This window comes from Ochotona curzoniae, unplaced genomic scaffold (assembly GCF_017591425.1).
Source record: "Ochotona curzoniae isolate NIBS_2020 unplaced genomic scaffold, NIBS_Ocur_1.0 contig_4514, whole genome shotgun sequence".
Classification (NCBI taxonomy): Eukaryota; Metazoa; Chordata; class Mammalia; order Lagomorpha; family Ochotonidae; genus Ochotona; species Ochotona curzoniae.
In genome coordinates this window covers 5,440,202-5,465,412 of record NW_024466312.1, presented here as the reverse complement: position 1 = coordinate 5,465,412, position 25,211 = coordinate 5,440,202, and the positions used below count along the sequence as shown (strand labels likewise).

Sequence of the window (25,211 nt, the reverse complement as noted above, 5' to 3'; positions counted from 1 at the left end):
ACTCGGGTTCCTCTTTTACCCCTTAGAAGCCACAGCGCAGTCCCTATAATATAGCAGGTGCAGGAAGCACCCCAGAAACCTCTTTCTCCCCATCTCTCCACCCTTCTTGCCCAAGAATGACAGACTATATATTCCAAGCCAGACAATCTCTGTTCATCCCAGGGGAGCTAAGGAGGCATCTTCCTGTGGGGACATTCTCTTGAGAGTCACAGCACAGTCCTGGGCTGGGGGTTCCTCAGTCTTTGTGTGGGGACTCTGGAGCCTTGATCTATCTTGCCTTTGATGCCAAGTTCTGAGAAGGTCAGCTGGAGCGGACATTGGGTCTCTCGACTTCTCTGCTGCAGGGCCCTCTCTGACTTGCTAGCTGCAGTCTGACTTTGCACCGAATACTTGCCGTAGATCTGGGGGTGGGTCTGAGCCTATGGCAAGAGGAAGGAGGGAATTCAGGGTAGAGCATGCAGAAAGGAGAGAGGCCAAAGGCTTGTAAAAACAAGGAAAGGGAAAAGCAAGACAGTGAAACGTGGCATCCTAGATTTGCTTGTTAGGAAGGACAAGGGGTGTTCATCCCCTCCGTTTAGTCTTGAGAGCTTCCTTGCAGATCTGGGTTACCACATAAAGCCAGTGCACTCACCCTGGCCATGAAGTAGCCAGCTCAGGATTCCAGGTCTTCCCGGATGCAGATGTACACAAAGATGGAAGCTGGGCGAATACTAGTGCCATCCTTGGAGAGCAGGTGGATGTGGCGGTAGCCTGGAGAGGGACAGGGGACAACAGTAAGAAGGTAGCCAGAGCCTAGATACCAACCAGGGCACCTAGAGCTGGCTCACCTTGCTGCATACAGCTCCAAGGTAGGGTGTACTGACCAATAAAGTCATGCCGGGATTTCCAGTTGTAATCCTTGACCACAAAACGCACCATGGCAAGTTCAGGCACCAGGATCCTGAAGCACAGCGTCTGCCCCCAATACGGATTGAAACCTGAAGAGGGCAGGAGGGAACGTATGACCAGAACCCACCTGCCAGGTTGCCTTCCTCCTGTTTCCAGTCAATTTAGGTAGCAACTAGTAGTTTATAGGTGAGTCAGTTCCCTACTGCCTACCGTGGGGTCAGGGACCATGCCCACTGGAGAGGTCAGAAGGCCGCAGTGGGTGTGTTCTCACCAGTTCCTGGGCACTGCCAGCCTCTCACCATTGTTCTCCACATAGTTGGTCTCCTGCCGGGTTGTGTCGGGCCGGACGCCAAAGATCTCCACTTTGACAAATGGATCCACAATGGACTTCTCTTTGGTCTCATTCACTTTGGGAAGTTGCTGACCACTAATCACCTGTAAGCAAGGCCCTGGAAGCTCACAAGTCCCTGCCCAGCCTAGCTCCCCCACCCCACCACATCCTAGGAATCGCAGGGCTCTGCACTGGGGATTTCAGGTTTGCAAAGCTAATCCTCTGGGAAATGTATTTCCTGTGGGTAATTCCATCTGTGATTGCAAATGCATCCAAGTGGAAAGGCAGCAGGATTTGCAAGCAAGCATGCTGATGGCAGCAGCCTTCCCAAGCACCTACCGTGTACCAGGAGTTGTCAGCATTTCCCTACACACTCCTGGAAGGGCTATGTTATCCCCCGCTTTGCACGTGAGCCTCCAGAGGAACCATGAGGTTAAGAGCTTGCCAAGCTAAAGCTAGGCCACTGGCTCCAAGGTCTGTGCCATTAGCAATCAGTGACTCTCATACGGATCTTTGATTCAGGAACCCCTGGCGAAGCCTTGCCACCTGCCTCTTCCCCCCACTGCTCTCCTCAGCGACCCAATCTCCTTCCAGGGGTTTCATTTCCCTTACCTGGACCAGAAGCATCTGGGCCTTGAAAGGGCTGAGGGGCTTCTCGGGATGGAAGGAGCTCTGCGGATCACACAGGAACTGGGGCTTTAGCACGTAGCCGCAGGCGCCATTCTGCTGGAAGAGCCCGTCACAGATATCCATTTCCAGCCCTGCAGTCTGCATGTTCATAGCCACTGAGGGCCCCAGGAGAAGAGAAGAGAGACACTCGTCCTGAAGGCCTTCTAGCCCCATTTTTTGGGACTGAAGAAGGCAGGGACTCAGGGCTGGCATTGTGGTACAACAGATCAAGCACCACTTGCAACCCAGGCTTCCCATACTGCAGGGGTGGCAGTCCTGCCTCTGCTCCGGCTCTCTACTTACGTGTCTGCAAAGGGAGGGGAGATGGCCCAAGTGCTTGGGCTCTTGCCCCTCAACTGGGAGACCTGAGTGAAATTCCTGGCTTTGGCCTGGCCAAGCCTTGTCTGCTGTGGCCACTTGGGGAGATTGGCAAGATTTTCTTTCTGTGTATAGCTCCCTCTGTCACTTTGGCTTTCAAGTAAGTAAACATAAAATGATAATAGTCAAAGAAGACAGGTGCCAAAGGGAAGGATGTCTCAGGGACCACCCTGCACAGAGCATCTTTCTCAGCCCAGCATTTAGGGTATGGATTCCCCTGGTGCTTCTCCCAACCCCTGCCCCGAGTGTGCTGCCTCCTTACCCATCTGACAGCCGGCATTCCAGAGTTCCTGGGGATTATAGTTGGAAGAGTCTGTTCTCAGGCCGCTGGGGTACACACGGCTTAAATGTGTGGCATTGTGTTGTACAAACTCATTGCCTGTAAGAGGGATAGAGGTGGAGCCTCCCACAACCTTTGCCCCCAGGACCCTGTCCAGCCCCTCCTCCCCAACCTCTGAGCTGCTGCACGAAGTCACAAGGTGCCCCTCCAGACCGCCTGTGCTGAGCCGTTTCCTTTGCCTCATCCACTCTGAGGAGTTCCTTAGCTCCTTTGTCTCTCTGGCTCCTTGCCTTCTCTCTTAGACTTACCTGCCTGCCCATCATACCTAAACCTACCAATCCTACCCTCCCTGGTCCTCCCTTTCAATCCTGACCAGCCTCCTTGACCAGGTTCTTGGCCTTGTTCTCCGAGAAGGACGACATCTCGTAGAAGTGGTAGTTCTCCCTTGAGTGTGTGAAGCTGCGGAATGAGACAGACTGCAGGTAGATCACCAGGGCAGAGAGATCCGGACACAGGATGGGCTTGGATCTCTGAAGGAAACAGTGGAAAGCAGATGGACTTGAACCCTTGGCAGTCTGAAAGGGACAGCGCTAATGGCCCACCAACCTAAGCCTCTGCCCACAGCCTCCCGCTGCATTCTCCCTCCTGCCTCACCTGGTCATCTGCGCTGACACTGGGAAGGGGCACAGGATGGGTAACAGTCTGGGCCACACTCTGACAACAGATAGGCGGCCAAAACGGTGGACACAGCGCAACCTGGCGGTGGGAGTGGGAATAAAGGCAGTCTGCGTCTACTGCTGGGATCTGTTCCACCTCCCGGCTTGGGGATTCTACTAGGTCACCGCCTGGGTAGCAGACTTTCAATTTGTGACTCTTTTTCAATAGACAGAACAGACAAACCTCATCCTTCCTACTACTCTTCTTTCAAAAACAACTGAACAAGAATTAGGTCAAAACAAATTGAGATAGATAAATCAAGGTATGTAAGATAGTCACAGAAGCCACAGCCAGCGACAGTGTGGGTCCCAGTGAGCATCTCTGGATTTGTCTCCTGATTTTCCATTTCTAGCCCTGGATACTGCAGCAGGTTGGACACCACAACCCACAGGCAGGACCAGCTAAGCTAGAAGTCAGTTGGTTGGGTGAGCCAAACAAGTGCACAAGAAAGCAATGTGGGCTTCACATCAGGATGACAAGGGGAATCACCAGTTGCACCTTTTCTCCCTCTCGTGCCTGTAAGGAGACCATCCCTCCACGCCCTTGCACAGCCTTCCCAGAGCCTTCACCTCCCATACCTCAAACATCTCTCCCTCCTCTTCCTTTCTCTCTTCTAACTCATCTTTTCCAAGAAACTTTCCCTAATTAAATCCTTTCTAGTCAAGCTCACTATCAGTGTTTACATATTCCTACTTCATGCAACAAGGCCACACACACACTCCCACATCAGTTTTTCAAACTGAGACAGAGGAGTACAAAGATGTCTCAGGAGTCAGCTGGGGTGCCCGGGAGAGAGCTAAATAGGGGCTTCAATGAAGAGGATTGTGAATCTACCTATCTTGTTTAGTGCTCAAGTGTCCATGTTTAAGATTACACTTAAAGAAAAGGCTCTCATGTGCCTGATGCAATGGTCTAATGGCTGAACCCCCACCCTGCATTCTCTGGGATCCCATATGGGTGCTGGTTCGTGTCCTGACTGCTCCTTCCCATCCAGTTCCCTGCTTGTAGACTAGGAAAGTAATAGAGCATGGCCCAAAATCTTGAGACCCTGCACCCACGTGGGAGACCTAAAAGAATCTCCTGGCTCCTGGCTTCGGCTCGGCTCAGCCTCTGGCTGTGGCAGCCACCTGGGGAGTGATCCAGCATATGGAAGATCTTTCTGTCTTTACCTTTCTCTATAAATCTAACTTTCCTATAAAAAAATAAATCTTTTTTAAGAAAAAAGAAAGAAAATGTTCTTATGACTCCCAAACTTGAAAAATCATGGCAATATAGCTCTATACATGTATAGTAATAATATAATATAATATAATATAATATAATATAATATAATATAATATAATATAATATAATATAATATAATATAATATAATACCATGTATATATTCTTTTTAAAAAGATTTCTATATTTTTATTGGAAAGTCAGATTTACAGAGAGAAGGAGAGAAGGAGAAAGATCTTCTGTCCACTGGTTCAGCCCTCAAGTGGTTGCAACACTGGAGCTGAGCCAATCTGAAGCCAGGAGTCAGGAGCTTCTTCTTAGTCTCCCACGTGGGTGCAGGGTCCCAAGGCTTTGTGCCATTGTCTACTGCTTTCCCAGGGCACAAGCAGGGAGCTGGATGGGGGAAGTGGAGGCAGCTGGGATATAAATTAGTACCTACATGAGATCCCAGCATGTGCAAGGTGAGGACTTTAGCCACTAGGCTATCATACCAGGCCTGCAACATATGCATTATTATACCTGTCAAAGGATGGAAGGCCCATCTTGCCCCTGGCCCTCCACCCTGCAGCACTCTAATCTCTATTGGCTTCCACCCTAGTAGGCAGATCACATAACACGCTACACACAGCATGCCCACTCCCAGCCTGACAGGTAGACCATGTAGCACCTCGCCCATCTACTCTCAGTCTGGCAGGCGGACCACACTGCACCCAGCACACTCACTCCCAGTCTGGCAGGCAAGCCATGCTGCACACAGCACACCCACTTGCAGCCTGGTAGGTGGGCCATGCAGCACACTGCACACCCTCTCCCGGCCTACCTTCCCCTTCTTGTTCTTTCTGGGATGCAGCTCAGTCTCTGAGTGGTACTTGGGTTCCAGCTCCGGCTCTGTCCCCAGCTCACTCTCTAACTCCTCTTCCTTGTCCTCCATCTCTACCTCCAGTGTTAACTTTTTCCCCTTCACCAGGATTTTCCTTCGAAGCTCCTAGAGAACAAAAATGAAGGGACCCATCTATCTGTCTGCTCTGGGACCCTCTTGGCCATCCTGTAGAAGCCAGTGCCCTCAAAGACAGAGGATGTGTGCAGCAGAGATTTCCCAAGGAAGAGATGTACTGCCTGATGGATGTACCAGGAATAACTGACTGATAGGAAAGTCAGAGTGAAACAAAGATCTTCCATCTGCTGGTTTGTTCCCCAGATCCTACTCCATGGGATACCCTTGTTATCAAATAAAACTAAGACAGCTCTATTCACATGGAACACAAAATAATGTAAACATTCACCTAATGTTTGGCACACCAAAAATGTCTTTAGGGACCAGACTTGTGGTGCGGTTGGATAAGCCTCCCGTGATATCAGCATCCACATAAACATTGGTTTCAGTCCCTGCCACTCCACGTGTGGTCCAGCTCCCTGCTAATGCTCCTGGGAAAGCAGTGCAAGATAGTCCCAGTTCTTGGATCCCCTGCCATCTGCATGAAGTACATGTATGAGATCTAGATTAAATTCCTAACTCTGGGCTTTGGCTTAGCCCTGCACCTGCTGTTATAACAAGTTGGGGAGTGAATTAGCAGGTGGAACCTACCTACCTTTCTTTCTTTCTTTCTTTCTTTCTTTCTTTCTTTCTTTCTTTCTTTCTTTCTTTCTTTCTTTCTTTCTTTCCTTCTTTTCTTTCCTTCTTTTCTTTCTTTCTTTCTTTCTTTCTTTCTTTCTTTCCTTCCTTCCTTCCTTCCTTCCTTCCTTCCTTCCTTCCTTCCTTCCTTCCTTCTTTCTTTCTTTCTTTCTTTCTTTCTTTCTTTCTTTCTTTCTTTCTTTCTTTCTTTCTTTCTTTCTTTCTTTCTTTCTTTCTTTCTTTCTTTCTTTCTTTCTTTCTTTCTTTCTTTCTTTCTTTCTTTCTTTCTTTCTTTCTTTCTTTCTTTCTTTCTTTCTTTCTTTCTTTCTCTTTCAGACAAATAAATCTTAAAAAAACATTCACAGGTAGGGGCAGGCATCTAGTGTGGTACCTCAGTCACCACATGGAGGCGCCAGCATCCTGTAGCAGAATTCCTGGATACATGGCTCAGCTCCGTTTCTGCTTCCAGCTTCTTCCTAACACAGGTCCTGGGATGCAGCATGAGCTGGGAATTAGTGTCCCTGCCACCCATGTGGATAGCTGGATTAAATTTCAGGATCCTGGCTTTGGCCTGACCCAAACAACCCTAGTTATTATGGACATTTGAAGACTGAGACAGCAGAGAGATCTTCCTCTGTGTGTCCCTGTCCATGTCTTTGTGCTTCTCAAACAAATCAAAATGTAAGGGCCAGCACTGTGCTGTTGAGGGTTGGGCTGCCACCTGCAGCACCAGCATCACATGTGGGGGTACCAGTTCAATCCTGGTTGCTCTGCTTTGGATCTGGCCACCTGCTGATGGGCCTGGGAAAGCAGCAGTGGCCAAAATACTAGGACCCCTGAACTCATACGGGAAACCTGGATGGAGCTCCAGGCTTCTGGATTCAGCCTGGCCCCACTCCAGCCACTGAGGCCACTTGGGACATGAACTAACAGATAAAAGATTTCTCTCTGTATCTCGAAATCTACCTCTCAAATAAACAAATCCGAAAGAAAGAAAGAAAGAAAGAAAGAAAGAAAGAAAGAAAGAAAGAAAGAAAGAAAGAAAGAAAGAAAGAAAGAAAGAAAGAGAGGAAGGAAGGAAGGAAGGAAGAAAGAAAGAAAAGAAAAGAAAACCCTTTCTTCAGTGCCTTCTAGTATGAATCATCTCACAACTGGAGTTTTGGGGATTCACCCTCTGTTAGTCACAGGTTATTTGGCTAATTTGACTCCCTCCCCCAACTCCAGTGTGTAACTTGGCAATTAACTCAGAATTCAAAGTCCTAAACCCAACGATCCTGCTCCTAGGAACCTATTTCAAAGAAAAAAATGAATGAACAAAGTGGTGCATACAAGTGAAAAATCACAATCTAAATGTCATGGGCCAAATGTACCACAAATAATTCACAGCCCATGACATTTAATGAATCAACACAGAGCTATTAAAAACAACAATTGGATGCAAAGATATCTGTGATATATATGTAATGTGAGATAGATGGAAAAGGGACATAGAGGGCAAACACTTAGCCTGTCACGTAAGACACTGGTGGAATTACCCATTCCTTTCTTTGGAGTACCTGGATTGAATACCCAGCTCCCCTCCTGATTCCAGCTTTCTGCTAATGTAGACCCTGGGAAGCAGTGGGTGGGCTCTAGTAACCGGATTTTTGCCGTAGAAACGGCAGACCTGCATTGGGTTTCCAGGTCCTGGATTCAGTCTCACCTAATCTGGGCCATTGTGGGGATTTAGGAAGTGAATAGGACCCCTCTCTTTCTCCCCTCTTCTTTTTTCTCTCTATGTCAAATAAATAATTTTTATTTAAAAAGGTATATGGAGGATGATGCCACTCATAGTTTTAAAAACAATGAAAATGTTTATATAAGCATTTTAAAAACCCACTGAGAGATGCTAATATGGTCAGGATTACAATGGAGGGATTTCCCTTTCTCTGTGTTATTTTGTCATGTAATCTAAAATTATGAACTATTAGGAAAAAATAAGATGCATTGTGAAAAAAGAAATATAGTTCATTAAAAATGCAGAGAACTGGGGACAGCACTGTGGTGGGGCAGTTTAGAACACTGCTTGCAACACCAGCATCCTAGGTGGGCACCAGTTCGAGTCCTGGCTGCTCCACCTCTGATCCAGCTCCCTGGATTCACCTAAGGAAACAGAGGCATCATGGGGAGACTCAGATGGAGTTCCAGACTCTTGAATTGGGCCTGGCCCAACCCTAGTCATCATTGTGGCCATTTGGCGGCATGAACTAACAAATGGAAGTGATCTCTCTCTCTCTGTAACTCTTTAAAAAAAGATAAACAAAAAATTTAAAAGAGGCTGATTAAGGGTCTAGCATCATGATGCATAAGATTAAACTGCCACACAACTTGGCATTAAATTTTTGTGGGGGTGCACTACAAACAGGAGTCCATGCTCAGTTGTGTTTTTTAAAAGTTAAGAGCAGCATGATGCCATGTGAGGAAAGAAGGGTAGAGACTGCCGCAGGGCCCAGCTGGGGGACGGGTCCTCACCTCGGGCGAGGGCAGCTCGGTGGACAGCATGGGGTCCAGCGTGGCGATGAGCAGGTGCTCGCCCAAGATCTCGGTGAGGTGGCGCGCCATGGTCTGCTGCTGTTCCCAGCTGCAGTGGTTCTCCAGGGACAAGATGACTGGGTAGTCCGAAGCCTGGTGGGCAGCAGAGGACCAGCAGGCCAGGGATCTGGGAGCACTTGTTTTTACCTCCTTCCCCAAACACCTGTTCCCAGGCCCTCCCTCTTCACCTATGCAAATAAACACCTTGACTGTTCATCTCAGATCCCCTTGCCTGGGTTCTGGGCATCACACCTTGGACTACTGTCCTCAGCTAAGGTCACTTGTGCGATCCCGGATCTCATGGTTACGCCAAACCTGACCCAGTTTACTGTGGAACATTGAAAGCAGGTAACTCCCTGGTCTCAGGCTTCCATTACCCTCCAGGCTTCCACCTCCAGACTCCTGGGGCCCTCAGCAGCACTCACCTTGGTCTCTGACTTCTTACCTACCCTCTCCCAGATGGGCGAGGAGAAGTCTTACAATTAACCATTACTAACTGCTAGTAACTGTCTCTGGGACTGTCAGTTACGGTCCCATGCCAGCCATTTATTCCTCCTAAGCCCACAAGTTTAGCTTGGTGCTTTACAGCTCTGATACCATGCTGCCTGATGTGGCCTCCCCCATGACCCTCTCCAAGCCCCTTCCCAAGCCCGGAGCCACTCAACCTGGAAGCCACTTCCTACCTGGAAGGCGTACTGTGCCACAGTGGTCAAGACGTCTTTGAATAGAATGCGGGAAGTCAGGGTGTGGCCATGGTAAACGATGGGCTCTCCATTAGGTCCATCCCAGACATCAACCTCCACACAGCGGCATCCCCGCTTCAGGGCCCTGCAGGAGTCACCAAACCCCAAGACACAACACATCAAGGGATCATCTTCCACTGAATGCTCTCGCTAGCACCTATCTGTCCAGACCCCATTAAGCTACATCTGCATGGAATCACCCCTGACCCTAGGATCCTGCTGCAGCTCACACAGATCTTCCCCCTACCTGTCCCTCCCAACTCACTTCACAGCCCAGGCAGCTTGCTGGCCCTGCAACTTGTGGCACTTCCCTATGGCGGTTGAATGGCCTCACGCCACACTTGGGTTATGCCCACTCTTGGTCAATGTGGTCTCCACGAGACTTCCTGAGCCAGAAGCTTAAGAATGCTGCTCATTTCGGAGTAAAATTTCCACTCATTCTATATTCTCAGAAGCAGCCACTTCAGTTATTGGCATTACAAGGCATCCTGACTATTCAAGCTAATATGTGATTAATCATGCTAACAGTGGATACTGCTTATTAGGTAATGATCCAAGGATCAGCCCACTTAACTAATACCACAATCCAGTCACAACAGGTTCACACACAGGAGGACTGTCTGTACTTCATAGGTGGGAAACTGAGGCAGAGAGAGACTTGAATACCTGGCCCCAGAGGAGCTAGGATTTGAGCTTGGTGGTCTGACTCCAGAATCCTCGCTTTCTAACCATTACTGCTATCCATTTAGTATTTGGTTTATTTAGTTGTTCAGAATAAAGCTGCCAAGGACTCTGAACTCCCAAGGGTTATGAAAGGAAGAGAATTTCCATCTACTCTTAGGATCTCATTACTGTCCCTCTCAGTCATCAGTCCCTCCTGCAAGAACAGAGGCACATCAGCCCCACTCCCAACCCCACGCCTCCCTGATCCTAGTTATTCCCTCTTTCAGTGCCTCCCACCATGGTTCCCCTCTTAAACTTGCTCCCCCCCAACCCCCACAGCACCATATATATCCCTCGACGCTACTCTGGCCGTAGAGCTGGTCTTTGACTAGGTAGGTGTTGTGAGAGGAGTGGATGAAGTAGTGGCTCAGGGGTTGGGTCATGTCCTGGTAGATAGGGAGGCAGTCCGGGTTGAAGATGTCTCCGTCCCTTGAGCAGAGGTAGCTGAGGAAGCCATCCATGCTCAGCACATGCCTCAGTTTGCCTAGGGTATGGAGTGCGAAGTGTTACCATGAGCTGCTGGGAGGGGGGAAATGCCCCAGAAGCCCACAGCCCCTCCCTCCAGCAATCCCTCCAAGATCAGACTTTCCAGGTGGTGGCCACTCCCAGACCCCAGGCAGCTCCACCCTACATCTGTTGTCTTAGTTATTCTCCTCAGAGGATAGTAAAGGGCATTTTTCAGCAAGATCATTCTAGTCCAGGGATTCCCAATGAAATTTTTAGCAATGACAGTAGCACCCTGTCCTACAGTGCTGAGTAGGGTGGCCTCCACTCAGGTATAGCTATAAGCATTAAAATGTGGCTTATGGGCCCGGCGCGGTGGCGCAAGTGGTTAAGTCCTCGCCTTGCACGCCCGGGATCCCATATGGGCGCCGGTTCTAATCCCGGCAGCCCCGCTTCCCTTCCAGCTCCCTGCCTGTGGCCCGGGAAGGCAGTCGAGGACGGCCCAAAGCTTTGGGACCCTGCACCCGCGTGGGAGACCCGGAAGAGGCTCCTGGCTTCGGATCGGCATAGTATCGGCCCGTTGCGCTCACTTGGGGAGTGAATCATCGGATGGAAGATCTTCCTCTCTGTCTCTCCTCTGTGTATATCCGCCTTTCCAATGAAAAATAATAAAAATAAATCTTTAAAAAAAAATAAAATGTGGCTTATGTCACTGAGGAGCTAAGCTTTAAGTTTTAAATTGTAGTTGATTTGACATCATTTCCATTTAGTCTCTTGGTGCTCACAGTTGTTATGGACAGTGCTGTCCAGTATACAATGCAAAGGGATACGCTTCCAGATAGAAGCAAAAGGAGAAAGTCAGGGCCTGGTGCAATGGCTCAGATGGCTAAATCCTCGCTTTGTAAGCACTAGCATCCCATATGGGCGCTGATTTGTGTCCCAACTGCTCCACTTCCCATCCAGCTTTCTGCTTATGACCTGGGAAAGCAATAGAGGATGGCCCAAAGCCTTAGGATCCTGCACCCATGTGGGAGACCTGGAGGAAACACTGGGCACCTGGCTTCGGCAGGCACTTAGGGAGTGAAGATGGAAGATCTACCTCTCTGTCTCCTTCTCTCCATAAATCTGATCTGCCTTTGCAATAATGATACATAAATCTTTTAAAAAGAGAGAGAAAGAGTCAGAGACTGCTTAAGGATATGGCCAGGGGACCTGGCTTTTCCTGTTTGGGCTCTGAGGCTGCCACCGCCTATGTAAGGGCTTCTTCCTACTGCCTGTGCTGTTACTGGAGAAGCATCTATCCACACCTGTTTAGACTACACTCCCATGGAGGGAAGGGTCTTGTTACTTCTTCATAGCTACCACCCAGCTCCAAATGGACTTAGTATCTTAACAGTGATGATCTACAGCCACTGGGCACCTGCTCTACACCAAGGACACTGCATGTAGCATTACACTTCATGCCTTCACCAACACATGAGATGTCAGGAAGCTGGCCCCACGTCACGGAATCAGCAAATGCAGGAGCTGGGGTTTGAACCCAGGTAGCCAGATGTCAGAGCCATGCCCTGCCCAGCTGGACTGTGCAGCATCATTGAGAGTAATGTTGCCGCTGAGAGAGACTCGTCTAGGGGTTGGAACAACTCCACACCCAGCACCTTTCCTCCAGGCCTGGCTTGGCCTGAAGTTGGTGAAGAAGGGCAGGACACTAGGTGGGAAGTTTCCCTCTTGACAGTAATAACTCAGTTCACTCTGGTAAAACCATAGCCAGCAGATATGTTGGATGTGAAGTATTTTACCACCAATTAGTGTTAACTAAGTCTCAGAGTGGTTAAATGACTTTCCCAAGGACTCTCAGTTCATAAGCAAAGGGGAGATTAGCTCTTTTGATTGATACCACCATCTGATTGTCAAGCATAAGGAGAGAGAAATCAAGATGGATGAGGAGTTCAGCAAAGGTTGTCTTAGTTTGTTACATGATCACACGGAACACCACAGCCTTGTTCATTTACAAAGGACAGGGATTTGTTTCCTGTCATTCTGAAGGTTGGCAACTTCAAGCTGAGGGACCCCTACCTGATCAGGATCTTCTTGATGCCACAAGCCATGGCAGAAGGCAAAAGGGCAAGAAGGGTGAAGGGAGCTGAATTATCTTCTCATCAGGAACTCATTCCCCTGATAACTACCCACTCCTACAATGGCATCAGGGTAGAGCTCTTGTCAGCTAATCACCTTCCAGAGGACTCACCTGTATTCTTTGGGGGACAAATCTGATCTATAGATTTTTGCCTCTGATACCCAAAACTCGTAGCATCTTCATATATACTAAATACATTCGCTTTATACTAATGGTCCCAAAGTCTTAACTCTTTCCTAAACCAATTCAAAGGTCCAGCTGGTATTACCCAAATCACATACAGGTAAGATTTAAACACAATTCATTCCAGGGCAAATTCCTCTCCAGCTGTGAATCTGGAAAATTAATAAGTTACATGTCGGGCCCAGTGTGATGCTTCTCTTGGTTAATTCTTGCCTAGCAAGCACCAGGATACCATATGTGTACTGGTTCATGTCCTGGTTACTCCACTTCCCATCCAGTTCTCTGCTTGTGGCCTGGGAAAGCAGCAGAGGATCACCCAAAGCCTGGGGACCCTGCACTCATGTGGGATACCCAGAGGAGGCTCCTGGCTCCTGGCTTTGGATCGGATTAGCTCCAGCCATTGTGGCCACTTGGGGAGTGAATCATCAAATGGAAGATCTTTTTGTCTCTCCTGCTCCATAAATCTGATCTGCCTTTCCAATAAAAATAAACAAATCTTAAAAAAAAATTACGTGCCTCCAAAATATGATGGTGAAGCAGGTATCAGATAGACATCCTTATTCCAAAAGGAAGTAGGTAAGAATAAAGGGGTAACTGATCCCAAGTACTTCAAAATCTAACAGTTATAACATCATTAAGCCTTAAAGTTGGAGAACACTCTCCTTTGACTCCAGGTTCCACATTCTGGGCCAACTAGGGAAGCAAAGCCCCACCTTTATGGCTCTGCTGGACAGTGCACCCAGCAGCTCTCATGGTTTGAGTCTCATGCCTTTTTACTGCTTCCCCAGGCTGAAGTCACCTGTTGATGGTTCTTTAGTTATGGTGTCTTAGATGCTGCCCCACATCCATGACTCCACCAGGTTTTGCTCTGATGAGAACACTCTACAGTGGCCTTGCCTCTCTGACAAGTCTCTGCCTGGGCTCCAGGCTGCCCCTGACATCCTTTCGGGTCTAGGTGGAAGCCATGGCCCCACAGTTCTTACATTCTGTGCACATGCAGAATCGGTGCTCTATGGACACCACCAGGTCCAATTGAGCATGGCTGGGGCAGCAGAAGAGCAATGTACCAGAAAACAAGCAGCAGGGTCTCCAGGCAGCCCTTGGCAGCACATCTTGAGCCCTTGTGAATCCCTGACATTCAAGATGCCAACCTGTCTAAAGAGCTCTCAAATGTCGTCAGGGTTATTCTCTATCATCTCAGTGAATAGAATCTGCCTTGCCTCTGTAGTATTCTGTCACAAACACACTTTTTCATTCTTTCTATGGCAAGATTGAGTTTCTCAAATCTCTCTGTTCCGTTTCCCTTTTAATTATAAAATCTTTCATTAAATCATTTCTGTCTTCTGATTTGACTGTAAATGGATAAAAAAACAAAAGCAGGAAACATCTGACACTTTGATGTTTAAATATTTCTTCTGTCAGACTTCCTAATTCATCACTCTTAAGTCCTGTCTTCCTCCAAGTGGAACCCTTGGCACATAGTCCCACCACACTCTTCACAATTGTTTGATGAGGATGGCCTTGACCCTCAGTCTCCAACACCTTATTCTTCATTTTCATCTGAGATGTTCACTATTCATAGTTCCGCTAGCCTGTCATCACAACCGCTTAAGCAAGCCCTCAGAAGATTTAGATTGTGTCTTCTGAGATCTCAGCAAAACTGACCTCATTTTTCCATCAACAGCCATCTAGGCTTTTCCTAACCTGCTCCTCCCAATTCTTCCAGTTGCTATCAGCCAGTTCCAAAGCTACTTTCATAGCTTGGGGTGTTGGTTGGAGGCACAGACTGAGTTTTTGGTACTGATTATCTGCCTCAGTCTGTTTTATGCTGCTCCAAGACCACAGACTGAGTAACGTATAAAGAACAGAGATTTTCTTTCTTACAATCCTGGAAGCTGGACTGTCCATGGTCAAGGGGCCCACACCTGGTAAGAGCCTTCTTGTGTGTCATCCTATGGTGGCAAGTGAAAGAGCAAGGAAGCACAGGGAAAAGTGAGAGAAGAGGAGGGGAACCAACTCATCTTTTCATTAGGAACTCACGCCCAGGATAACGAAGCTACTCCTACACTAATGGCACTAATGCATCCACAGGGCTCAGAAAGCCCCTGTATCTCAACACTATCATACTGAAGACTACTTTTTCAACACATGAACTTAGGGGTCACATGAACACCACAACAAATTTATGTGATGTGGCCCTGGCATGATAGCATAGTGGTTAAAGTCCTTGCCTTGAACGTGCCAGGATCTTGTATGGGCGCCGGTTCTAATCCCGGCTGCATATTCTGGTTTCTCTTCAGATTGCACAAATCTTTCACCTTGGGCCCAACGGCATGGCCTAGTAGCTAAAGTCCTCATCTCAAACCCACCAGGATCCCATATGGGCGCCGGTTCTAATCCCGGCAGCTCTACTTCCCATCCAGCTAGCTCCCTGCTTGTGGCCTGGGAAAGCAGTTGAGGATGGCCCAAAGCTTTAGGACCCTGGACCCGCATGGGAGACCCTGAAGAAGCTCCTGGCTCCTGGCTCCTGGCTTCGGATTGACTCAGCTCCAGCCATTGCAGCTTCTTGGGGAGTGAACCATCAGATGGAAGATCTCCCTGTCTGTCTCTCCTCTTCCCTGTATATCTGCCTTTCCAATAAAAATAAATAAATCTTAAAAGAAAAATTTATGTGACATATCCTGTATTTTAACACTCTGACTTGCCTCTGCAACTCTGCTTTCTGCAATGATTGCTTCACAGTCCCAATCTCCTCTAAACAACCATACAGATAATGAATCCACTGATTACAAACTTTTCTGTTTGATTCCAGGTTTAATGAGGTCAGTGTCCTTATCTGACCTTGGCACTATTGTATCTCTAGTGCCCCACAAAGGTCCTGACACATTAAGTCACTAAGCAAGCAGCTGAAGTCATGGATGAATGAATGAATGAGTCCAGCGCTCAAGCACACCCTTTTTGTTCTCATTTTCAGGACAAATACCTGTTAGTACCTGTTAAGAAGTGACCTAGGTCTGAATCCCAATTCCATTTCACATTGGCTGTTTGCTTTGGGCAGGTCACTTAACCTTTCTAAACCTCAGTCTTCCCCTTTTATACATCTGACTTAATAACAGGACTCATTTTAATGGTCATTGGGAAGATTAAAAGGAAAAAATAAAGGTATATAGAGACTGAGAGATAAGCATTACAGAATATTTAGCAAAGATCCAATAACAATTATTGCTGCTTATTTACAAGATGGTAGTGAGAATTAAATTAAGTGAAGAATGGGAAAGTACCTAGTAAGCCCTTTACTGTTCATGAAAATTTCTTATAACCTGAAATGTTTGGAAGGTACAAACAAGTCTGTTGTAAGAGCAAAGAAAAGGGAAGTTTGAGGACTAAGAGCACCTATTTTATTCTGTTTTTAAAATTCTAAAAAAATTAAACTCAGGCCCCAGAAGTGATAGTGTAGCAGTTAAAGTTCTCAGCTTGAATGTGCCAGGATCCCATATGAGCACTGGTTCTGATCCTGGCAACCCCACTTCCCATCCAGCTCCCTGTCTGGGAAAGCAGTTGAGGACAGCCCAAAACTTTGGGACCCTAGACCTGCGTAGGAGACCCAGAAGAAGCTCCTGGCTCCTGGTTTCAGATCGGCGCAGCACTGGTCATTGTGTTCACTTGAGGAGTAAACCATAGGATGGAAGATCTTTCTGTCTGTCTCCCTCCTCTCTGTATATTTGCCTTTCAAATAAAATAAATAAATCTTTCTTTTAAATTAAACTCAGAGGGTCCGGTGCGATAGCATAGTGGTTAAAGTCCTCGCCTTGCACGCGCCAGGATTCCATATGAGCGCCAGTTCTAATCCTGGAGGCCCGCTTCCTATCCAGCTCCCTGCTTGTAGCCTGGGAAAGCAGTTGAGGACAACTCAAAACTTTGGGACCCTGCACCCATGTGGGAAACCCAGAAGAGCTCCTGGCTCCTGGCTCTGAATTGGTTCAGCTCCAGCCATTGTGGTCACTTGGGGAATGAACCATCAGATGGAAGATCTTCCTCTCTGTCTCCCTTCCTCTCTGTCCCCATCCGATGATTCACTCTCCAAGTGAGCTGCAACAGCCAATGCTATGCTGATCTGAAGCCAGGAGCCAGGAGCTTCTTCCTGGTATCCCACATGGGTGCAGGGTCCCAAGGCTTTGGGCTGTCCTCAACTGCTTTCCCAGGCCACAAGCTGGGAGCTGGATGGGAAGTGGAGCTGCCGGGATTAGAACCGGGGCACATATGGGATCCTGGTGTGTTCAAGGCGAGGGCTTTAGCTGCTAGGCCACGCCGCCAGGCCCCCAAAATAAATAAATCTTTAAAAAAATTAAATTCAGACTAGAGAGAGAGAGAAAGAGAAAGAGAGAAGAGAGAGAGATTCCATTTGTAGTTTCATTCCCTAGATTGCTGCAACAGCTGGACTGGAAGTAGAGCAGTGAGGACTAGAGACAGCACCTGTATAGGATGCTGGTGTCACAAGCGGTGGTTTTATCCACTTTGCCACAGGTTGATCCCAAAAGCACCTATTTCAGCTGCCCCTGTTTATTTTTTTCTTTTTTTCTTTTTTTTTTTTTTTGAAGATTTATTTATTTTCATTGGAAAGTCAGATTTACAGAGAGGAGATACAGAGAAAGATCTTCCATCTTCTGGTTCATTCCCCAAGTGGCCGCAACAGCCAGAGTCGAGCTCATCCAAAGCCAGCAGCCAGGAGCTTCTTTCTGGGTGCAGGGTGCCAAGGGTTTGGGCCATCCTCTACAGCTTTCCTAGGCTACAAACAGGAGCTGCAAGGGTAGTAGAACAGCCGAGACATGAACCAGTGCCCATATGGGATCCTGGTGCATGAAAGGCCAGGACTTTAGCTACCATGCTGGGCCTTAGGCTGCCCTTGTTAAACATTAATTGACTGGCTTTTCAGATCAGGGAAAAGCCAGGTTTGGCTGACTGTCCCTACTGGTGCAAACATAAAGCATAAAGAATGGGTGAGAGTTGGTCAGGCTTTGCCACAGCATCAGATAGCAGATGTTGGCACCAGTGGCTAATCTGTCAAAGTAAACTACAGAACCATCTGGAAAGTGCATGATCTGGGAGTGGCAGTGGCCTAGGAGGGAAATAGTAGGCACCTCCCTCTTGAGTTACCACTCCCACTGGAGAGCATGAAAATCAGGACTGGGGCAGGGGTACCTGGACAGAATGGCACCCACCAGCATGTGTGTGGGCTGGATAGTGGAGCTGGTTGGGTTGAACTAGGCTTCAATGCCCATTGACATGTATGAGAGCTGAATGGGATGTGGGACAGACTGGACTAGTCTGCTGTACATACTGGTAAGCATGGGAACTAGGGCAGGGGAGGGCCTGGTGGGGGTTATTGTGGGTCACTCCAACTAGGCTGCAGCTCCCATTGATTTGTATGAAGGCCGAGTGTGTGCTGGACAGCATCAGGCTGGACTGCAACACCCATTGGTTCCAGTGGAAGACAGAGCTGGAAACAGAACCAACCCAGCAACTGCAACCACCAGCTGATTGTGGGAATGGACTGTGCTGGGCCCTGTGCTCACTAGTACATACAAGAATCTGGTCTGGAAACACCTCAGACAAAGTTTCTTTGGGGATCTCCCCAGTCAAACTGCCGGACTCGGAACCCTAACCATGAAGAGAAGTAAAAGCTCCAATGATCTGCCATCGAGTGCAAACGCCAGAGCCGAGCCTCCTCAGAGGCTCAGACGGCGCAGTGGACAGCATAATCAGGTGCACATGGAGGATATGGCAGTCTGTCAGAACCTGCAGAGGATACCTGACACCACAACAGAGAACAGAACTAATCAATCAACTACCCCAGTCATATGTTGGCAGTGAAAAACTGGGCAAACCGAGCCTCTAAGATGGACTATGTCAATCAGTAGATTCTGCAATGACTTCATCGTGTTTGGAATGGCAAGATTGGCAGCAATTCATAAGTGTTGAACTATCAAAACCACTTGAGCAAGACCCTCGGAGCATGCCCTACATCAGGGACCTGAGATGGGTGGGAGGCTGGGTGGGGCTTCTCCCTTTATCTTCCTTTTTATCCCAGATACAGAAAAAAAGAGAATGTGGAAATAATAGTCTTACCCACTTTCCTGTAGCCCTCAAACATTTGTGCCCTAACTAACCATGTAAAGATTGTCAAAAATAAAGAAATTTTAAAAAAAAATTGTGCCCCGCGTGGCCTAGCGGCTAAAGTCCTCACCTTGAGTGCACCAGGATCCCATATGGGCACCGGTTCTAATCCCGGCAGCTCTACTTCCCATCCAGCTCCCTGCTTGTGGCCTGGGAAGGCAGTCGAGGACGGCTCAATGCTTTAGGATCCTACACCCGTGTGGGAGACCTGGGAGAGGTTCCTGGCTCCTGGCTTTGGATTGGTGCAGCACCAGTCGTTGTAGCTCATTTGGGGAGTGAATCATCGGACGGAACATCTTCCTCTCTATTTCTCCTCCTCTCTGTGTGTCTGGCTTTGTAATAAAAATGAATAAATCTTAAAAGAAATTAATTGACTGGTTTGCAACCAGTGCTGTGGCACAGCAGTGTTAGCAGCTCATATGGGTGCCAGTTGGATTCCTGAATGCTTTATTTCTGATCAAGCTCCCTTCTGGCCCACGTGCTTGTGTCCTTGATACCCCTTGGGAGATTCAGATGAAGCTCCTGGCTCCTGGCTTCAGCCTAATCCAACCTAGCTGTTGCTGCCACTTGGGAGTCAACAAGAAGATGGAAGATTCTCTCTCTCCTTCTCACCCTGGTTTTCAAATAAATATGCAAATGTATTAAAAAGTAATAGTAATTGGCTTCCTCTTCATCCCTGCTAGCCAGGGACTGACCACCTTCCTGCTCTGCAGACTAGAAACTCCCAGAGCCACTTGCAGGGTTTGCTGAAAGCCTGGGCAGGCACAGAGAGCCAGCACCTAAGCAAACAGGCCAAGAAGGGGAGCCAGAGGAAATGGAATGCTTTGTCCAGAAGAGCCAAAGCAAGAGCACCAAGAGTTTTATTTCCACGGAGGACAAAGTTGCTATCAGGGAGAACTTCCTGAAAGTGAATGATATGGTGCATTTAGGAGGACATTGTGACCCTAGAAGGTCAGTGAGCACAGGATTACAAAGTGATTGGATAGTATTTGTATGATAACAAGCAAATGGATGCCTTTCGTATAACTGATTGGATAGCAGTTATATGAGAACACTTGAGTGGACAGCAAGTGAATGAGAACACGTGGTAGAACATACAAAACAAAAGGTTCCAACGAACAGTATAGAAACAGTGGATGGGTTTTGTTGATAAGCTCGATACTTTCTCCCTTATCCCATATGACCCTCAGTGTATGAAGTCTGATGCCACTAATAAACGTCGACTATTGACCATCAGTCAGTAGTCCACACGTGTTATTATCGGCTCCGTGCACCAAGTCCATCGCCGCGGGACAGCGACAGTGCATGAGCACAGGGGAGGAGGGTTCTGTGGAATCATTTCTTCCACGAGATTTAGCAACACAGAGGAGGCCCCAGTCTTATTTGGGCAGAGAATAGCTGCTCTCCTCTGGGAGAAGTGGTTAAATGAGATGATTGGGCAGGAGACCAGGGCCAGGGGACTCTGCCTTCCCTTTGGGTACGAAGCTGCTTGTTTGGACTTTTACAGTCATGGCTGTTTCCTCCACAAGATGCCTTTCCACCAGTTTCCCTTACCACTGTCAGAAGGCTCATAGCGGTCGATGAGTTTCAGGGCAAGGTCGGTGGCGTGGTCTCTTTCTTTCTGGTCCTCCCGGAGGAAATCTACAAATTCCAGCAGTGTCAGCTTCTGCCCATCAGCTGAAAAGTTTTCAAACAGTTCCTGCACTTCAGAACGCTTAGTCAATGCTTTATAAAACTCTACGAATTCTTCTCCTTCCAGGGTCCCTGAGCGGGATGTGTCTGCTGCCTGTAAGACAAGGTTTAGAGCAGGGTGGACAAATCTTTTACTGAGAAATTTCACAACCTTGACTTGCACCATGAGAGTGATCTTACTGATAATCAAAATAAGTTCTACCCAACTCCAAAGATCTAACAATGTTCATTAAAGAAACCACTTCAGTAAGTCAAAGACAAAAATATCAGCCAAGACCGTTGCTAGTAAAGATTCTCAACCCAAAAGGATGGGACCTCCCAAGTTAGGGGCAGGTGTTTGGCACAGTAGTTAAAATGCTGCTTCTCACTGCCTGTGTTGAGTGCTGACTCCACTGCTTCTAATCCAGTTTCCTGCTAATGGACTTCCTGGGAGGCAGCAGGTGGCTCAAGTCCTTCGTTCTTGTCACTACAGTGGAAGTTTCAGATGGAACTCCAGGCTCTTAGCTTTGGCTTAGCCTAGTTCTGGCTGTTGGCACATCAGGGAAACAGACCAGTGGATGCTCTCTCTCTCTCTCTCTCTCTCTCTCTCTCTCTCTCTGTATCTTTCCCTCTCTGCCCCTAAAATGAAATGAAAATAAATTAAACCTTTAAAAAATCCCCCAGGGATATGTGTGGTAGTACAGAAGGTTAAGCCATCCATCATTTGGGATGCCCCCATTCCATCTCAGAATGTGGTTCGAGTTCTAGCTATTCCTCTTCTAATCTAGCTTCCTGTTAATGTAACCTGGGAGGCATCATATGATGGCTCAGGTATTAGGAACCCTGCCACCCACATGGGCAATCCAGAGAAAGTTGTGGGCCTGACACAAGATACCTAGGGAACAGGACTCTGGATGAAGAACATCTCCACTTGTGTGTGTGTGCCTTTAAGGTAAATTAATGGGTCTTTGAATAAGTAAACAAATAAATACTTCCAAAAAATTTTCCCAAATGTCCTCAAATGATAAGAAGATCCTTCACATTCCAGATGGTTTTTGTACTAGGCACATGTGAAATTCTGACCAAGGACAGGTAAGTCCTTCTGGTCCAACATAGTGGTGAGTTACCATTGATGGGATTTCACCTCCTTTTCCCCACAAGTCAAAGGAGCAAGAATTATGTCCTGTATTTTTTACTGAGTTGTCCAGGGTTTTAGGGCACAAGGCAGGAATTTGACAAATGTGTGCTGCTGACTGATTTCTGCTCAACTGAATATGTGCCTGGCTGGCCTCTGCAGATCCTGACCCAAATGACTCACCTCAAAAAGACTGAGGGCATATTCTTGGTTCATTTCCACATTCATCAGGTGCAGCAAGCGTTGGACTTCTTGGAAAGTCATTCTACCATCCTGGTTTCTGTCTCCACGCTGGAACCAGTCATTCAGCCATCTGGATCTGAGTTAAGGCAAAAGCTATGTGTGTGCATGTGTGTGTGTGTGTGTGTGTGTATACATGTATGTGCACATTCATCAATGTACATCTCTCCTGTTTTGGCTGCCAGTCTCCCCACCATACCAACTCCTTCTCTATACAGCTTCTAGAATAATCCCTCCAGAGCACAAGTTTATCTTGTCATGACATTGTTCCAGTGCCTGCAGGAAATCCACTTCTATGGCTTTATTTGTATAGTTGCTCTCCTCTCCAGGAAGCAGTATCCCAGTCTTATGGGCCTTTGCAACCTGAAAGCCAGGAATGCTGCCTGATTCATTCTGTGTAATGTGTGAGGAATGAATGAGTCAGCCAGTATATAATCTTCGAATCTTGAAGTGAGCAAACCACTGAGCCCTCCAAGGGGTTGCTTCCAATCTCTATGATCATCAGCATTCCCTGGCATCTTCTGTTCAGCTCTTAGGAGCAGCATCTTGTTGGTCTCTGACCCTGACTGTCCCTTCTTCCTGTCTGGGAGCTCTTGATTCGTGCCCAGTGCTACCTGGCCACATCCCTGCCCTTGCTAGTCTCCATTCCTCCCTTTCAGAATGCTTAATCACACATCAGCCTTTGGAAATCACACATCACCTCTTCCCACCTTCTCTAATGCTACAACATTTGGTTCTTTAAGTGACAGCCCAATCCCATTCGTTCCAAGCCCACACCCGGCTCCCATACTGCTGATACTGATCCAGGCGCTCCTGTTGATCCATGCTAGTAATGATGTCCACCAACAGCTGCAGCCCTTGTATCCAGACCTGGGCCTCCTCTGGACTGCCAGCCACCACATCCAGGTTGGAGCGGCGGCCACGGAAGACAATGGTGAAGCCTTGCTCCAGTGGGTAGTCCTCTGCCAGGCTGCGCAGCAGCTCTGAGTCATGGCCCTTGCGCACCGTCTCCACATCCGAGATGGAGACTGCAGAGAGGAAGCAGGTGGAAGTGTGGAGGGAGTCTTCTGTGGGGCAGGAGTCAAGGACTGAGGATGAACACCCCTTCTCCACAAAGCCACAGGGAGGAGGAACCTTAGCCTCTGCAAGTTGGATCCCAAAAAGGATGAGTTGAAGGAAACATGCTGCCTTCCTAAACAACATAGCAAAGGATCTGTGACAAGACCCGGATTCTAGCTAAACCCAAGCAATGTGACACAGACTGAATCAACTTCTCCTTTTAGTGTCCTCATCATAAGTAACGGATGTTCACTTTCCATAACCAGTCCTGGTGTTCCTCACAGGATAACAAGTGGAAAATCACTGGAAGGCCAGAAGCAATTGTACCAAAGCAGCATGCACCCAACTGCAATTCTTCCTCGCTAGCTTCGCAGGCTTCCTCTTTCCAGGCATCTAGGCAGGAGTCATAACAATCAATTTTTCTGCTGACCTTAGTCAGAGGGCATGTGAGTTGGGAGCTTTGATTATGGCCCTGAGATGAATCTTGTGGCCAGATTTCTAGGAGTACTGTCATCTGGCCACTAGGATGTACATTGTCATGAATCAACAATACTCAAGATGATGGCTAACAGCTGTTAAGTGCAGCTGGGCTTCAGATCCCATGCTATGTGCTTTATACATGTACCCACTGAGACTCTATGGTCTACCTGACAGGCAGTGTTCTACCCCCATCTGCAAATGAGGAAACAAGCTCAAGTAGGTAACTTGTTGAAAGCCTCTCAGCTAGAAAGTAGCAGAGCCAAGGCTGGCACTGTGGTGTAGTAAGGAAAGCCACTAACTAGAGGGCTGGCATTACATTTGAGCACCAGTTCATGTCCTGACAGCTCCACTTCCCATCCAGTTCCTAGCTAATGAGCCCTGGAAAGCCGTAAAGGATGGCTCAATTCCTTGGGCCCCTGTTCCCTCATAGGAAACACAGATGAAGCTCCTGGCTTCAGCCTGGCCTGGCCCTGGCTGTTATTGCCATTTGGAGAGTGAACCAGCAGATGATAGGTAGATTGCCTCTCTTTATTTCAAATAAATAAATAAATATTTAAAAAAAAAAAAAAAAGAAAAAGGAAACGGAGAATGAAAGAAAGTGGCAGAGTTGGGGCTGTAAGCAGATTGATGCCTGTGATCATGAATTTACTATAAAAGGAATAAGCTGGGACTGGCAGCGCAGCCAAGTGGCTAAAGTCCTCGCCTTGGATGCCCACCAGGATCCCATATGGGTGCCGGTTCTAATCCTGGCAGCCCCCACTTCCCATCCAGCTCCCTGCTTTTTGCCTGGGAAAGCAGTCGAGCATGGCCCAAAGCTTTGGGACCCTGTACCCGTGTGGGAGACCCGGAAGAGGTTCCTGGATCCTGGCTTTGGATCGGCGCAGCACCGGCTGTTGCGGTCTCTTGGGGGGTTGAATCATTGGATGGAAGATCTTCTCTATCTCTCCTCCTCTTTGTATATCTGACTTTGTAATAAAAATAAAAATAAATCTTTTTTTTAAAAAAGGAAAAAGCTATCACCTGTGATTTCCTGAGAATTACTGTGTGCCAGACTGTCCTAGGCCCTACATATGCAATGACTAGTATGATCTTCACAACAGTCTCCCCGTTCAGATCAAGCCACAAGGGGGACAACTCCAAAACACAGATTTCAGGATTCCTCGGGGCTCTACCCACCCACAGGCTCACTCCTAGCCATCCAGGTCACTCACAGCTGGGCTTAGCGTTGCCACCATACTGCCGTGTATGCCAGACTGTCATGCCATCATTCTGGAGTTTGAAGTGTCTTAGCTTCTTCCAGCTTTTGGACCTCACCTTGCGCATCGTCATGCCTTCCTGCATCATCAGCAGACACTGATCGGTGCACAGCCCTGGGCAGGGAGAGCGGCAGCTAGGTAGCCAGCAAGGTTGCTGACGGATCAGGGGAGCTCCAGACCAAACAAAGGTCTGGCCTCCTGCACTACCCAGGACTGTCTCCCAGGCCCCCTTGCCCCACAGTGGTACTCACGGTCTTGCAGCACGGACGACATGCCTCCTTCAGTAGCAGGTGCTAGA

The 25,211-nt window shown here is 47.9% G+C and overlaps 1 protein-coding gene across 3 annotated transcripts; it reads right to left on the bottom strand.

Annotated features, from left to right (window-relative positions):
• Window positions 1-421: 421 nt before the first annotated feature.
• On the bottom strand, window positions 422-25,211 carry PLCD4 (phospholipase C delta 4). Of its 3 annotated transcripts, XM_040986408.1 has the most exons (16): window positions 25,165-25,211; window positions 24,869-25,027; window positions 22,918-23,146; window positions 22,062-22,191; window positions 20,627-20,858; window positions 10,417-10,618; window positions 9,352-9,496; window positions 8,609-8,761; window positions 5,291-5,470; window positions 3,842-3,873; window positions 2,920-3,074; window positions 2,529-2,645; window positions 1,832-2,004; window positions 1,188-1,323; window positions 828-977; window positions 422-750 (listed from the first exon to the last, which is right to left on the bottom strand). In XM_040986408.1, exons 1-16 carry the CDS (start codon window positions 25,184-25,186, stop codon window positions 653-655), a joined length of 2,313 nt encoding a protein of 770 aa, XP_040842342.1. In that variant the 5' UTR covers window positions 25,187-25,211; the 3' UTR covers window positions 422-652. The 3 variants fall into 3 exon arrangements, with proteins under 3 accessions (XP_040842342.1, XP_040842343.1, XP_040842344.1); XM_040986409.1 differs by lacking the exon at window positions 3,842-3,873 and having other exon boundaries at window positions 2,920-3,076; XM_040986410.1 differs by lacking the exon at window positions 3,842-3,873 and having other exon boundaries at window positions 2,920-3,076; window positions 5,306-5,470.

Excerpts from the sequence above, each read along its gene's own strand:
- PLCD4 (XM_040986408.1), bottom strand. The coding sequence starts at position 25,186 with ATGTCGTCCGTGCTGCAAGACC. Across the intron at positions 20,859-22,061 it reads ATGCCCTCAGTCTTTTTGAG|GCAGCAGACACATCCCGCTC; the intron begins GTGAGTCATTTG and ends CTTGTCTTACAG. Across the intron at positions 9,497-10,416 it reads AGCGTCGAGGGATATATATG|GGCCCTGAAGCGGGGATGCC; the intron begins GTGCTGTGGGGG and ends TGACTCCTGCAG.